The sequence below is a fragment of the Phymastichus coffea genome, unplaced genomic scaffold (assembly GCF_024137745.1).
Source record: "Phymastichus coffea isolate CEN01 unplaced genomic scaffold, Cenicafe_Pcof_1.1 PCOF00011, whole genome shotgun sequence".
Lineage (NCBI taxonomy): Eukaryota > Metazoa > Arthropoda > Insecta > Hymenoptera > Eulophidae > Phymastichus > Phymastichus coffea.
Genome location: NW_026706822.1, coordinates 7,582,103 through 7,599,327, shown reverse-complemented (window position 1 = coordinate 7,599,327; position 17,225 = coordinate 7,582,103). Strand labels below are relative to the sequence as shown.

The following is a 17,225-nucleotide window of genomic DNA, read 5'->3' as shown; positions in this document are numbered from 1 at the left end:
CTTTTTAATTTATTAATTAATTTTTTTCATGAATGTTTTCTATAAGTTTGTTTATCATTATTGTTTACTTATCAATTTGTTTATTTATTTGTTTTTATCCTAATTTGTTTATTTGTTATTCAGTTTATTTCTTATTCCCCAGCGATATCAGGAGAGACCTAAACAGAGGAAAAATAAGGAAAAAAAGGGGACGGATGGATGGACGGACGCACGGAGAATTTCGCGCCTTCTGTTTAATATAATAGAAGATATATAAGATATATATATATATATTTTTTTTTATTTCAGATTAAAAAATGAAAATTAACGCTCTGAACGTTTTAAATTTATTATTAGCTTACTTTCAAACTCTACAAATACCTGAAAGTGAGACAAATTATAAAGAGATTCAATTGTCGGAAAGAATTAAAAGCATTTTAATAGATTCCGTGAATGATTTCAATGAAGTAGATATGATCGTTGAAGATACATTAGATTTTCAAGAAGATTACAAAGATCATGCTGCAAAAATAGTAGAAGATGAAGTTCAACACCATTTTCCTGACGATTTCGAAGCACCCAACGACCATTATACCAAAGACAATGAAGATGTCAGTTTTGAATATAAGCAAAGAGCCGTAGAATACTGGAGAAGTGGCAAAAAAAAAATTTAAGTGTTGAAAGTGTACGTCAAAAATTTAAGAAAGTTTCATCTGTGAGTCAGTTGAAACGTTGGGCTCATACAGTCAACAAAGGTGGTACTTATAGAGAAAAAATTGCAAGAATTTGTCAGTACACTTTTGATAATTTTAAAGCAGCAGTAGACGCTGGTTACATCATTCATGATCGTGACATACGTCGATGGGCATTGCAAGCTCAAAAGATTATAGGATCAGAAGATGTAAGATTCAAAACTTCGGATAACTGGCTTTGTAAATTCAAGAAAGCTCATAGAATAGTATCCCGGAAAATAAATAAGTTTATAACCAAGAAAACACTAGAAAGTAATTCAGAACTAACGATTAAAGCAAATACTTTTATTGCTGATGTCAAAGCAGGCATAAGAATAATTGGAATTCATAATGTGTTTAATTCTGATCAGAGCGGATTCCAACTGAAAATGCACTCCGGAAGAACGCTAGCGGTTGAAGGAGAAAAGCAGGTACAGTGTTTAGTACAGTCAGTTTCTTCAACAACCCACAGTTATACTATACAGCCACTCATATCAGCCACAGGAGAATTACTGTCACCACTCTTTTTAGTTTTGAAGGAATCTAGCGGTGAGTTTGGACCCATTGTTGAAACCACTTTATTTAGACCCGAAAATGTTTACGTAGAAGCATCTAAATCTGGAAAGTTGACTACAGATATACATAATCCCATCTAGTTACAATTAATGTCATTATAAATGATTTTACAAATAAGATTTTTGATTTTAGATCTCTTTAAAATATGGCTGCAAAAAGTATATTTCCCTAATGTAGGTTCCAATACGATGCTGTTGCTTGACTCCTGGAGCGGTCATTGTGACAGTGCCATAGAAACTGTAACTCCACGTGATAAAATTATAAATTTTAAAAAAATACCGACTGGCACAACGGGAAAAATTCAGCCACTTGATGTTTTTGGATTTCGCATATGGAAGAACTTTGTCCGCCAATTTTCAGATACCGTAATTTTGATGAATTATGATTTGGATTTACATAAAAGAAACAACATTATTAAACTTCAGTCGTTAGTCCACAATCAATTATCTTCACCAAGATATACTAATCTTTTTAAATATTCCTGGTTCAAGAGTGGTTACCTCACTAAAAAACCAGAAAATTTTGACAATCCTGTTGCTTACAGTTTTGGAGATTCCTGCAATACACATTGTGACATAGAAGGATGCAAAAATGTGGCTATTATACGTTGCGGTTGGTGCAAAAAATCATTATGTTTCGAGCACTTCTACGAAGAAAATAATTATTGTAAGAAGTATGAACAATAAATCCGTCCTAATTTTTTTGATTGTTTTTAATTGGTAACTGAATGAATTATAGTAACGCATATAAAAATCAATTAAATATATATTACTTCGCAGTTTACAATTTTAGTCACAAGAAAGGAGAAAAACTCAACCAACAAAAACAATGGCAATGCTATCAACCCTCCTAATCACCGAATGACGATGGTATAAACCTCCCCCTAATAACCCTCCTAATATCCCCCAATGGCATCGCTTACAACCCCCCATTAACCTCCTAATAACTCCCCCCCCCCCCAATAAGACCCTCCCCCTAATAACCCCCTAATAACCCCAGTAGTTAGCAGGGTTGATAACGTTGCCATTATGTTATTCGATGGGTTGCAAGCATTGCCATAAGGTTGCAAGGGGGCTCAGCTATATCTTCGGGCTATTAGTGGGGGGCTATCGGCATTTTCATTGGAGGTTTTTAGGGGGTTATTAGGGGGGGTTGTAAGCATTCTGATAGTGCGGGTTAGTGCGGGAAATTGCCATTGGGATATAAGGGGAGTTTTAGAAATTGCTACTGGGTGATGGATCATTTTTCCGGACAGATTCGGAATCGGCGCAACAAAATACTTTGGAAAAACGTTGTCCCAGTTCTGAGTCTTGTTGGGTGATATAATCTTGAATTGGTACATATTTTTCGTATTCTATCCACGATAATAATTTTTCCAATTTTTTAAGCTCATTATGAAATTTTTTTCAAAAATAGGAATGGAGAAGGTAAAAATTTCGATGACATAAATTAGGGGTTGCAACCCTCGTGGTCGAAACTGCACGAGATAAATGTGTTTGTACATTATAAGTGATGAGCAACGTATTTTACAGTAAATTATCAACACCACCTGTAATGTATTGGAAACAATTTTTTGGGGGTGGTTTTTCAACATAAGGGGTGGTTTTAAAAATAAAAGGTAAATTTTTTTTCTTATTCTATCCACGGTAATATTTTTACTAATTTTTTCAAGCTCATTATGAACTTTATAACGAATCGTTTGTATATTCGTTATGTCTCTCTCTCCCCAAGAAGCCAGTAACTAATATATTTAATAATCATTATAAATTACCATATTGTTTGAATAGTTACAGCATTACGGACGTCAGCGAACTGGTAAGCGACGCGACTTGCGTACGATAATCGATGTCGACTCGCGGCGCGGACCTCGCGGAGAGACGCTTCCTTGCGAGGAGAGAGAGAGAGAGTTTCGAAAATCGAGATAGTCCGTTTTCGACGATCGACGGGTTAACGTTCCTCGCGCGAGTCGTCAGGAGTATTTTCGACTTCCATCTGGCGAGCCGAGGCCTACCGCGAACATCCAGTCTTACACGCGCCTACGTACGCTGCATACACCAGAAGAGAGGCGTTATTGCGAGTCAGCCGACCAGCGGAAGCGAATACGCAGCAGAGGCGAGCCCGCTATCGTGTGCCCTCGGTTTGCGGGTTAGAATAGGCGTACAAGCGGCTATACTGTAAGTACCAGATCTAGTACCTGGCTTCTCTCTCTATACCGCTCTCTCCCTTTTTACGTTAACTAAGCCGCGCGTTTACGCTCGCCTTTTCTTTTGTACACGTTGCGCCGCGCCCACGGTTGGTACCGGCAATTCCTCTCTCTCCGCGAACGTGCTGTCGCTTTTATATATTCGTCGTACCTGAGACGAATAAGTGCGGTTTGCCGTTCGCGAACACCCGGCTCCTACGAGGCGATTTCACTGTTACTTGCTTCGACGAGGTTAAGCGCTGTCGCTTCCACGTTCGAACGGTGCGCGCCAGTTCGCTGTCGTCAGTGTGCACAGCTCACAACAGAGCGAGTGCTTGCGCGACCTTAACCGCGTAGCGCGTGCGCAGTTCCGTTCGCTTCACTGTCAAACTATTGCGAGTTTGTTGCGTTGCGATTAACATTGTTTATATCGACGCGTTTCGATACTATGTATTCCTTTGTTGCTGATTAAAATTTATACGCCTCTACTTTTAATTATATCCGAGTGCTTATTGTCCGCCGACTCCCGGTTCCTTGAATTGCGATTGTGTATGCGACTGTACACGCGCGAATCTCTCTCTTTGGCCGTCGCGCATCTTCACGCGTAGCCTACGACACTCTCCGCGGGCCAAGCTTTCTGACCGAAAAGGAGGCAACTGAGCTGCTGGACCCAGGACACCCGGTGCAGGAGCACCGTACCGCTCTGGAGAGCAACCTAATTTATTTCCCGCGATTTAGATATTATATAACTGTTCCTGTCCAGGCGAAGCTGAGCAGAAACCCCGTTATAACTTTTTTTCAAAAATAGGTACAAAGAAGGTAGAAATTTCGATGACAGAAATTAGGGGTTGCAACCCTTGTGGTCGAAAATGCACGAGATAGTTGTGTTTGTACAGTATAAATGATGCTTAACGTATTTTACACTAAATTATCAACACCACCTGTAATGTATTGAAAACAATTTTTTAGGGGTGGTTTTTCAACTTTAAGGGGGTAGTTTCAAAAAAAACCTTGACTAGATTAACTTTATTTTTGTATTTTATGTAGGGTAATATTTTTTCCAATTTTTTTCGGGTTATTTTAATTTTTTTCATAAAAATAGCCATGAAATAGATAGTATTTTAAATAAAAAAAATAAGGGTTGCATCCCTTGTGGTCGGAATTGCATGTGCTAGTTTGTTTTTCACATGAGAAGTGATATGAAACTTGTTTGGTCGTAAAATATTGTAACGGGGGGGGGTCTGCAAAAATGAGAAATTTATTTATAAGCAAACTCCCACGATGCAGAGCAAACCGCCGCTCCGTTAATCACGTATGTAAGTACGTGTATTCGCTTTAACGTCAGATGATTTCTCTTTGTTGTCTTCTATCAAACGGAGTTGAACTCACCTTAAGTCACATGTATCGTGACACTCGATGAGTTTGAAGTGTGAGCGACTTTACTCCTTCTCCGCTTAATCCCCTAGGCGTAATAGGATTAACACCTAAGCCTATTTCAATTCCTTAAACTATTAGGAAAATCATATGACGAAATCGGCGAATAAGTTAACAAAGTTTATTCATAAAAAATCTATACAGTCTTTGTCGGGCCGAAAGACTGACGCACGCGAATAGGATTTACAATTAAATAATTTTCCGGTGAGAAAGAGAGAGAGAGAAGATTCGAATATTGGCGCGATCTAACGCTCGGCGCGAATACAAAAAATTTAACACTAAACGGTTGAACAAAATACTTAATATATTTTGTCTCGCGATAATTAAGGGAGGTGCACCTACCCTGCGGTGCAATTACGGTGATCAGCCGTAATTATTGATGCCAATAAAATGTATCAACTGCCTCCGGAACTGTTATATCAGCTGCGCTGTCTCGTACCGCCTATCAGCTGCAAATATGCTGCTACCGTGATGCTGTAATCTGCCGATCACGTTGTTGCACTCGCGCGCGTAATTACTCTGGATAAAACTATCACTCGGCGAGAAAACAGTGCAAACAAAATTCCGGCGATATCCTCTCGTATCAACAGCTGAGGCGTAACTGCTAATTTGAAAGATCGCGCGCCCCCTGTCTCTCTCAATACTTAGAACTAACGCGCGAAATTCAGAATCGCGAACGGTGCGATTAATTGAATCGACTACCGTTGCAATATCAATTAGATGCTGAGATACATTGGAAAATCTATTTTTGGGGGTGAACTTTGAGGGTTGTTTTCACCCCTTCAAAGTGTTTTTCCGCCGATAAAAAAAATACGTATGTCTTATTTTTTGATGAACTATAACATATCAAAAGATTATTGAAATCGGTGAGGTCGGGTTGGGGGGGTTTCCTTGTCAGAAGAAGCGCAGGAAGCCAATAACAAAGTTTTTCGAAAAGGTCGTAGTGCACACAGTAGGATGATGAACAGATTACAAACAAATGAAGATATAATGCATTATTTATTACTCATGTCAGATCCTTTGATCAGTTCATTAAGAATAATAGAAAGAAAAAATAATAAAGAACTAATTTCGGAAGCGAAAATATTTCTAAAAAACTAAAAAGAAATTATTTCTTTCTCCAATTAATTAATATTTTATAGTATTAGCTAAGATAACCTAAATTATAAATAAATATAAAAAAAGAAAAAAAAATTAAAATAAAATAAAAAAAAGAAAAAGAAAATTAAAAAATAAATAAAAAAAAGAAAACAAAAGAAAATTAAACAAAAAGAAAAAAAACCCTCTTTGAAGACTGATACCTTGCCGCGGTAAAGAGGCTTACATCGTATTATTATTAATCGATAACTAAAAGCAGTCATTGAACACACAGGCTTACAAAAACAGTTATCTACACGAGACAAGTGCTTGGCCTACTTCTATGCTAAATCTAAATCTGATTTTAGAATTTCCCCTGCGCGTCCTATTTTTTGCAATGAAAATAATGAGGTGCATTAAGGGATATGCTTTTTTTTAATAATCATGATTCAGCATCACATAAAAAAACAAAGAAATTGTTTCCGTGACAAGATTATGTTATTCTCATGTTTTTGGAGTCGCTGAATCCAAATGAGATGTTAGCTTGTTGGTGAATTGGTAGAGGTGGTTTCTAAGGGTTGGGGGTAAGTTGATAGAAGTTAGGTGGGTTAGGGGTGAGTAGGTTAGCCCGTTTATAATATAGGCTGTATTATCTCACAAGTAACCCTACCCAAGTGTCACTCACCGATTTTAACCAAACTTGGCACATCGTTAGAGCACTAAAAAATATTGAACCGGTGTTTTTTTATTTTGGCCGAATCCACTGTTAAGGGGTAGAAACCACCCCTAATAACCCCTAACCAGGCTAACCCACCTAACTCTGGGTAGAGCGAGTTTGATTAATTATTTTTTCACAAGAAAGTTAACTTCTCAACCCGGATAGGCTAACCCATTTATAACCTGATATAACCGATCCCCACAAATCACTATATCCCTTATACACCATCCCTATCAACCCCTAAGCAGGCTAACTCACCTAGCCCTGGGTAGAGCGAGTTTCATCAGCTGCTTTTCTGTAAGAAAATTAAGATCATAACTACTGATAGGCGAACACAACCTTAACCTTGATGTACCTCATCCGCACAAATCCGCACAATCCTCATAAACCGCCACTATCAATTTCCAAGTATTAAAATGCTTCTATCTTTCAATACATAAAAAATATAAAAAACTTAATTTAAATTAACCTTTAAGGTGTACTATCCTAAAGCTTCAGTTTCGTACACTGGGGATGTATTTACGGTCTCTTTTACAATTCGTATCTTGATTTAATTTTCTATTTTATTAAATTTAAATATATTTTAGATTTTATTAAATATAATATTTTTTAACAAAAGTAAATTTTTCTGGAAATATGACAAACATTTTTTTATTAAAGTATAAATATTATATTTAGAGATTTACAAGATCAAAAGTGAATTTTTCACACATTTTTCAATTTTACATCGGGGTATTTTAGTCCTGTATATACCTTCAGGGTTAAGTTTACGCGAAATCAGATGATATTAATTGATTCTAAGGAATAATATCGAAACGTCAACCTTAAGCATCCTTTAAAATACCTATACCAACTAAAAACAGAACATAATTTAAATTTATCTACTATCGTTTTTTATATCAACTTATAAGAAATAAATTCAAAGAGAAACAGAAGAACCGTGTGGAATAAATAATTTGATAACTTACGAGTATCTTTTTCTTTCTTTTTATTCAATAATAATTCAAATAGCCCACCATGCTGATGAACCCAAAAAATATTTTGAATTTATTGTATTCTGCATTTAATGACCCAGCATATAATATTCAAAGTCAAATAACAGATGAAGAACGATCTTTTGCTTCGTATTTAATAGACCTAATAAAAGTTTCATCGAATACTAAAATTTTTGTTGAAAATTACGAAACTTTATGTTACTATGATGATAGCGTAGAAGCTAATGCTATAAGCGTGGAAGATGAAGTAGAAGAAGATTTCGATGACTATGAAGAAAAAGAAATTTCTGACCAATCAGAGGATGTCGATTTGGATTATAAACAACGAGCACTTACTTTTTGGCGTAAAAGTAGTACTAAAAAAAGGAGAAGTTTGGATTCAGTAAAGAAAAATTTTAAGATGGTAAAACATGAGAGAATGCTGTACAGATGGGAAAAAGAAATAGAAGAAGGAGGATCCAGATTAGAAAAGTTACGCAATATTTCAAAATACGTTTTACAGCAATTCAATAATGCTACTGAAAATCGTTTACCTGTTCATGATATCGATTTAAAAAGATGGGGGTTATTGGCAAAAGAAAGTGTACAATTAGCTTCAAAATATTTTAAAGCGTCGCCAAAATGGGTGCATAATTTTAAAGTGAAACATGGAATAGTTTCAAGAAAAATTAATAAGTTTGTTACTACTGCACAGTTGACAAATCAATACGAATTGAAACAAGCAGCTTCTGAATTTGTAGACGAGGTATGGTCAAAAGTAGAAGCAAGAGGTAAAAAAAATATTTATAATTCTGACCAATTAGGGTTTAATCTAGAGGTTCACGCTGGCCGTACTTTATCAATCATAGGCACCCAAAAAGTAGAATGTCTAGCACAGTCGATAAATTCTTTAACACATAGTTATACAATTTAGCCAATCGTTTCAGCAGATGGAAAACTACACTCACCTTTGTTAATAGTTTTAAAAGAACCTGATGGTAAATTTGGACCATTGGTACAATCTACTATTTATAAAGCAGATAATATTTATGTTTTACCTTCAAAATCAGGAAAACTAACATCTGATATTGTAACTGAATGGTTTAAAAACGTTTTTTTACTTGCAGCTGATACGGATAGTTTGTTAATTTTAGATTCTTGGACTGGAGAAAATGAAAAAGTGTTTGAAAAATTGGATACAGGTATGAAAAATATTCAAATTAAAACTATACCTGCTGGAACGACGGGAATGATACAGCCTTTAGATGTCTATGGATTTAGACCTTGGAATAATTTTGTAAAAAACTTTTCAGATATAGTTATGTTGTACAATTTTAGCATTAACTTACATTTACGTAATAACATTTTAAAATTACAATCTCTTACGCATAACCAGTTTTCTTCACCACGATTTACAAACATGTTCAAATATGGATGGTACAAAAGTGGTTACGTACTTGAAAAACCAAATAGTTGGCAAACCCCTGTTCAGTATTGTTTTCAACATACTGATGTTAAATGCCACTTTTGTATGCTATTTGGGATTGTCACATGTGCATGGTGCACCAAATGTCTTTGTATAAACCACTTTTTTGCTCTTGACAATGTCGATAAACCACACTATTGTAAGCAATACGTTAATTCCACATAAATATTAAAATAATAATAGTAATTTCATTATATTTTATATTTTAAATAATAGTACATTTTTTATTGTTTCGTGTTACTTTTGTCTTCACTAATTTTATGATATTTAAACGAACTCCACTTACTATAAAAAATCTTTTAAAATTCCAAACGGCCCTTTTCATGGCCAAATGATGTGCAAAATCTGATCGATAACCTCCACGCGCTGCACATTAGGTCACGCTAATGTCGACGGTTCTTCAAAAAGTAATTTCAAATCACAGTTACTGTTATTCTCAAAATATTTGAGGTCAAAAGATTTTTTTCAACTTTTTAAACCTTAAAAAAAATACAAAGATAATACAAGAAAAGTATAGTCGTTGTTACAAAAAAAAGCTTGCGAATGAACATTTTATTTGAAGAAGCTTACTTCCAACGAGTTGGCTGCGGTTTTATTTATTTCTATGAAATTTACAGGTTTTAACTCATTTTTTATACAAAAGTTTTATTACAAAGTAAAATTTTGTTGACCTTTCTCTGGTTATGATCTTTATTTTCCTATAGAAAAGCAGCTGATGAAACTCGCTCTACCCAGGGCTAGGTGAGTTAGCCTGCTTAGGGGTTGATAGGGATGGTGTATAAGGGATATAGTGATTTGTGGGGATCGGTTATATCAGGTTATAAATGGGTTAGCCTATCCGGGTTGAGAAGTTAACTTTCTTGTGAAAAAATAATTAATCAAACTCGCTCTACCCAGAGTTAGGTGGGTTAGCCTGATTAGGGGTTATTAGGGGTGGTTTCTACCCCTTAACAGTGGATTCGGCCAAAATAAAAAAACACGGGTTCAATATTTTTTAGTGCTCTAACGATGTGCCAAGTTTGGTTAAAATCGGTGAGTGACACTTGGGTAGGGTTACTTGTCAGAAAAAATAAGCGACACACTAGTTTTTCCAAGAGTTAGATGAGTTAGCCTGATTGTGGTTGGTAGGGGTGGTTTCTAAGGGTTGGGAGTAAGTTGATAGAAGTTAGGTGGGTTAGGGGTGAGTAGGTTAGCCCGGTTATGGCATAGGATGTAATTATTTCAAGAAAAATCTGCGATTGAACTTACTGTTTCCAGGGTCAGACGGGTTAGGCTGTTGTTAAATTGGTAGGGGTAGTTTGTAGGGGTGGGGGATAAATAAATTGTGAAATGTAGCAGTGACTTATGTTAGCGGGTGTCCTTCTGAGTATTTTGAACTTTGATTTACTTAAATCGGTTGAGAATTGAGTCGAGGCTGGACTTTTGTCCAATTCTCTACACTGTGCGACACTTCGCATTACATTGTCGTAACCAATGACATGCGAACCATCATAAACTTTCCTATCGATATTGTAAACATATTTACTGTCGCATCAGATTACGTCATACAAGGTGAGTCATTTTAATCTACGGAGCTGAACTAATAAGGAAGGGACCCCAGGTGTCACTCGCCGATTTCAGTCTTTTTTTGATATGTTGTACAGCTTTAAAAAATAAGACATACCTGTTTTTTTATCTGCGAAAAAAGCTTTTTAGAGGTGAGACAACCCCTTAAAATTGTAGTTAAGGGGTGGTTTAAGGATTTTTAATAGAATAATTTAATATTTTTTAACCAAACTCAGCGGAAAATTTATGTACTGAAAGGGATGAAAAATGTCGATTTCTTGATAACACTTGACTTATTTTTAAGTATAAATAAACAATTTATTTATAAAAAATTAAGAAGTTAATTTTGGGCGAAAATTTTTGATAAAAATATGTTACATACAAATATATATCGTAATTAATGTATATCTGCCTTTGCCTTTACCCTTTGCCCTCGGCAAGGCTCAGTGGTCAGTGTTAGGCGCACTTTCTCTATGTATCTAATACTATACCTCTTTTTCAGCCGCCATAAATTATCAGGCCCAACTAGGATAGCCTAAGGAGAGCGAGAGAGAATATTGCAGAAGGAAAACATATGAAGACGCTGTAGTTGAAGAAAGAGAGAGAGAGAGAAACAGAAAAAGAGCGCTAATGTGAGCGCACACTAAGCGGTTATTATGCAGGCGGGTGACGCGCGCTATCAAGACACGCTGAATCGGAATAAGAGAGAGAGAGAGAGAGAGAGAGAGAGTACGCACTCCCCACGTCCACGTACTACTAAGCCACCCAGAGCAACAACTATAAAGAGCGCGCGGACCCCATTACCATCATTCGCTCGGGCGCTATGCTAAATATATAGTATACACACTAAAAACTATACAAGGTACAGTGGTTCCAATGATAGAGCGCCGGTCTGTGGACCCAGATAACGCTGGTTCAATTCCCAGACGCGCTCGTTTATTTTTTATAAAAATTGTAGCTTAGCCAAGCACGTAACGAAGCGTTCTTTCTATCTTCATTATATAATTAAACAATAAAAATAATAATTGAAATAAAATCAATCTGTCTATAAATTAATTCTATTGATCAAAAACTACCAGAACGAGAACATTAGAGTCTCTAGTCTGAAGCAAATCTATCAGTAAATTCTGCAAAACTACATGAATTAAACTTCGTATTGCACCCGTATCCACTGTATTCTCCATTAAGATTTGGCTGTCAGCGACTACTGTCTGTTTGCAGACCACAAAAAGCTGCTTGCCGCTAAGAAATTTTGCTCGAATGAAGATGTTATGGTTAAAAATGAGACCTATTTTGAGATAAATATAAATCGTTCTACATAAATGGTATTCAAATATTCGAGGGGCACTGGAATGATTGTGTTGCTCTTGATGGAGATAAAATTGATGTATAAAGCCAATTTTAATCGAAAAAACTGTGATTTTTTTGTTTAGCCAGGAACTTTTTAGCTTATGTGTCACTCCTTTAATCCTAATTAATCTCACTGCATACATCAAACTTATAGTCATTCTACTATGAATTAGTATGTTTTGAATTCGTACATATACAGTTTACTTTTGTGACTAGTTTTATTTTTCTCTTAATGTTCAACGATTATGTAATCTAATTAAGAATATATCTCGAGAACTATTTGTTTTATGAAAATTTGTATTTGATACGTATACTTTGAATATTATTTTTAGTATTTTTAATAATATTTGTACATATTTTTTTAAATAAAGATCTAATAAAGCTGAACAACATACCGGTGAAACGTAATCAAGAAAGTTAGTGAAGTAAATAGGGTATTTTTCTTTTTGGGTTGTATCCAACTTTTGTTTTATTGAGTTAATTTTAAAGAACTAATATATATTAATGTGTATGTATATTTAATAAGAAGATATTATATCACATTGAAGAACCTCACGTCTTACGATTTGATAAAAAATGTATAATTTTGAAAATTTAATAGTTACTCTTTCTTATTTTTAAAGGAGGACCAAGTAGGAGTTGATCCACTATCTACTAGATTAGCTGTTGGTTCCCCTACTGATATTGACATGAACATCAAAAAGTATTCATTATGTCCACTGAAATGTCGTCGAACTCCAGGAGATATCTCATCATGCTCGTTGGCACCAACATGTCGGCGTAGTTCAGGAAGAGAAATAACATCAGAACAATAGTAAGCTTATATCAACTATTGATAAAATAATTATTATTATATTTATTTTTTATATTATGAATAATCTTCTGTTATAGTGATAAAAGTAATTCTCGCGGTATTCTTGAATTCTCTACAGAAAAGGCAGGACAAGATGTCACGCCCTTGAATCTAGAATTTGATGACCAAAAAAAAAATTCAACTCTAAACTCCTTAACAGGTAAATTAGAAATTTAAATTTGTTTATTCTTTATTATAAAATCATGTTATATTTCTCGTTTCTTTTTACTTGATATCTTTCACAGTAAACATACATATATTTATATTTTAGTACAACTTTTATATTGGCTTTAGCTCTTCTTTATTACAAAATAATAGATTAAATAGATTGATTATTAGTAGGAAAATTAGAATTATGTCAAGCTTATGATTGTATCATTTTGAGATTATTACGCTCAAATAATGCGTTATATGTCAACGGCGTATTTTAAGATCAGTACTCTCCGATCATGTAAGATCGGACATTATACGTTTTAAATCAACGTTTGAGCCCTGACATTTTTTAAATATAAATGTTATTTAATTTCTAACCACTATATTTAATCCTCTATAACAAGGTGTAAGAAAAATGAAAACCATATACTGCTAAATATTATCCAAACAAATAAAGGTAAAAATTACCTATATAAAAATATAAAATTAAAAAATATATATCACCTAATCCCTAATCATATAAATAAAAAGAACTCTGGATACGATAACATAAACTGAAAAGTACTTAAAGAGCTACCTTTAAAAGAAATAACATATTTTCTTGCTCTATGTGAAAAGTTGCAACAGTAATACTTATTCTTAAAGGTAAATTATTATCGGATCTTGTTTCATCATTCAGTCCAATGAGCAACCATACTATTTTTAAAACTCTATGGAAAAATAATAATTAAAACACTAAATAAAGTACTGCTAGAACATAAAATAATATAAAATCGTCAATTCGGTGTTTGAAACAATCACGCTACCATAGAACACATAAATAGGATTACCGGTAAAATCAGAACTATTTTAAAAAAAGACGAATATTTTTACAAATTATTTCTTGGTGTAACTCAGGCTTTTAATAAAGTCTAGTAGAAAGCTTTATTGAAAAAATTCAGCTAAAAATCCATGCTAGATTTCTACATGGAAAATCAGTGGGATATCTATGTAAATTGATATGGATTCTACATGGATTCCATTGGATTTTTAATAAATCGATGTGAATTTCCTGTAAAATGCAATTGGATTTTTATTACATGTAACAGGCTCCCGTTTAACCGTTAACCTATTAAACCTATTTGTTATTTCGGTCAACGACGCCTTGTTATCTACGTGCCGAAAGCACGTCAACCTACCTTGTCCGGGAGTGCGCCTGCGCAGAGTCTCCTCGCCAATCCGAGTTGGGTTCCCCAACTCGCCACTTGGCGGCGCTGTCGCTCTTGCTTAGCAGCTCTCCTACGGCTGCTGCTGGAAACTTGGTTGGCGATTTGCTTCTACCGATCTCCGCGTGATCCGTGCTACGCTGTCGGCTTATTCGAATCGAACATCAACAAACGCGAACTCCGGACAAAGGAACGACAAAGCAATGACTCGATTTAGTAATAACTATTAATCGCTTTATTCAAATGAACCAAATACACGGGGGATTTACCGAGAGTCTTGCGCACGCAAATACAATTGACAATACGCCTGGGTGAGAGAGAGAGAGAGAAAATCGCGACCGACGCGAACTAACCGCTCGCACGCTATAAATAATTTCATCGCGCACGCTGCGCGGGATCGCACGCAAACAACAATATAGGGGATGGTGCACCTACCGCGAGATAGTTGAGGATACGGTGGCCAACCGTATCCGATATGCAAGCCGCTGATTAGCTGCTCCGCCGCTCGCTGCACTGCCGCTGTTACTGTTGTTGTTGTTGTTGCTGGTGTTGCTGCTGTTCGTTGCTGCCTGGATCGCTGAAACCGCTAAGGTTGCAGTCACTGCACACGCCAACTATGCGCACACTCACTGCAGCACTCTCACGCGTAAAGTCCTTGTTTCTCCAGGTCACACTCAACGAAATGTCAATGCTCTAGCACCCAAAACCGCAGCGAAGATCTAGCCGGACTGAGTGGCACAGTCATACTGCTTACCGAACTCTCCCCTCCCGGTCATTGCCCCTACGCGCCCTCTCTCTCCCTCGAACCGATCGCGGCTATTCCGCTCAGCCGCTTACTAACCCACGCGAGTCGAACGATTTTCGGTAATCGTTGCATACATTATATATAAAACTCATATATTTTATTAAATTATTGATTGTAACAGGGTGGTAGTCCGTTTTATTTCTTTGTTTCGCTCAACGCGCAATCTTACCTGAATGCGCGCGGCAAAATCGAAATATTCACGTTTGCTAACCGGAGAGCAGGAGGGAACGGGGATCAGTCAACCAACTTATTACTAATGATAACAATAAATTTTCATTTCAATTAAACATGAGTTAATTTATTTTCTGTGAACTCTACAAGACGCTTGGCCCGCGTGTTTATGTTTGTACGGCGCGCGCGACAATAACATGCATTGCTAGATCGCTTACAGTTCCTTTGTTCGCAATATTAATTCACATGCACGCTACCGATTTTTATAGAATCGCCGGTACGAGGGGATAGCAATTGAATGCGGTCGTTTGTTCGAAATCGCGATGTAAAGCTGGCCAGCTTACCTTACATATACGGTCGCACTATCACGGGGGACCAAATCAGTATTACCGCTTCCGGTATCTCGGGTTATTGTCTCTTTCTCTCTATGAAATGAATCTTCTGTCGTGGGGTTCCACGATCTCGTGGTTAGCCTACAATGGCACTGTTCCACGCACACTCTAAATTGCAACGACCGAGTAAATTTCGATGTAGACTATTAGCTGGTTTGCTTCCGCACTCTTTTGATCTCTGCTTTCGCGTTTGATTCTTCTGCCTGCTAGATTCTCGGATGGCTAATCCTCGACTGGTTCTTCCCCTTCGCGCGCGTTCCGTCCTATTTCGTACCGAGTTCCCGTTTTTCGTTTTCCCCGGCTGGTAGGTGCTGCCCTCGTAGACAGCCGCGTGTTTGAGACGATAGCGTTTATAAGTAGTCGATGTAGATGATTCTACGTATACGCATCCCAGAAAACCGTGGCCATAATCTTGCCAACTAACTTTACTGTCTTTGCCTTCTTTGAGGCTGATTCTCCTGCGGTAATCCACTGTTTGGACTGTTCTTTGGTTTCAGGAGTGTAGTGGTATACCCATGTTTCGTCTATAGTTACGAGTTGACGCCAAAAGTCTTCCGGATTATGACGTATGCGTGCCAAAAGAGCCTCGGAGGTGACCACGCAGGTTCGTTTGTTTTCAACAGTGAGCAAACGCGGCGCCCATCTTGCTGATATTTTGTTCATCCCCAATTTTTTATGCAAAATTGAAATGATTGTACCCTTTGATATCCCTGTAGCCTCAACTAATTCTCTCAATTTTAATCTTCTATCACTCAACACCATATCGTGGATTTTGTTGACCGTTTCGGGCGTACTCACTTCTACGGGGCGTCCTGAACGAGGTTCATCTTTTGTTGTTGTACGGCCCCGTTTAAATTCATTTACCCAGTTATAAACAGTCTTAAATACAGGGGTAAACTTGCCATTAACGACGTTCAACTCAAATGTGATTTCTTTTGGTGTCAGGCCTTTCAAATGAAAATGTTTTATCACCGCTCGAAACTCTGTTTTTTCCATTTTTCAAATAAACCAATAACTTTTTGTTTAACCAACGCTCACAAAAAAACGACTTAATGAATCGAGCTGAAACTTGGCACGATATCTAGTTAGTATTATTGCTTGCCAAAAACATCATAATTTAAGCGTGACGAGCGCCATCTCTTGGATGTTTTAAAGACTTATTGATCCCCCCTCGTACAAAACCCATGTCAAAGAAATTTTTTTTCATACGATTTTTTTGAGCTATATCGTATTATATTAAAAAACGCAAGTAACGAAAACGGCTTGGAATTATCTGAAGAAAAATTGAACACTTTTGTAGACATATTATAATTACCATCTTACAACAGTCACAATAATCAAAGAGACTATTGGTTAAATGATCCCCTTGTAAAGTGCCCTCCGGTTATATCAGCAATGCCACGTAATAGATTCGGTGAAATAAAATCAAAAATAAAATATTCAAAACCTACTAATAAAAACGTCGCGGACAGAGCATGAAAACTTCGTTATATTGCAAATTTATTTAGAAAAAATATTTAGCAATTTGGTTTCTTTTTAACAGGTCTTTTAGTTAATAAAATGAAGGTTTGATTTTTTGACCGCACATGTCTAA

General features: G+C 36.3%; 1 protein-coding gene across 5 annotated transcripts in view; it reads left to right on the top strand.

Annotated features, from left to right (window-relative positions):
• Window positions 1–17,225, top strand: part of LOC131672074 (potassium voltage-gated channel unc-103) — a 1,608,120-nt gene that overhangs the window by 1,080,892 nt on the left and 510,003 nt on the right. For all 5 annotated transcript variants that reach the window (XM_058949027.1, XM_058949035.1, XM_058949044.1 and 2 more), the window contains 2 exons: window positions 12,676–12,866; window positions 12,944–13,065. In XM_058949027.1, coding sequence (XP_058805010.1) covers window positions 12,676–12,866; window positions 12,944–13,065 — 313 coding nt within the window. The remainder of the gene's footprint in view (window positions 1–12,675; window positions 12,867–12,943; window positions 13,066–17,225) is intronic.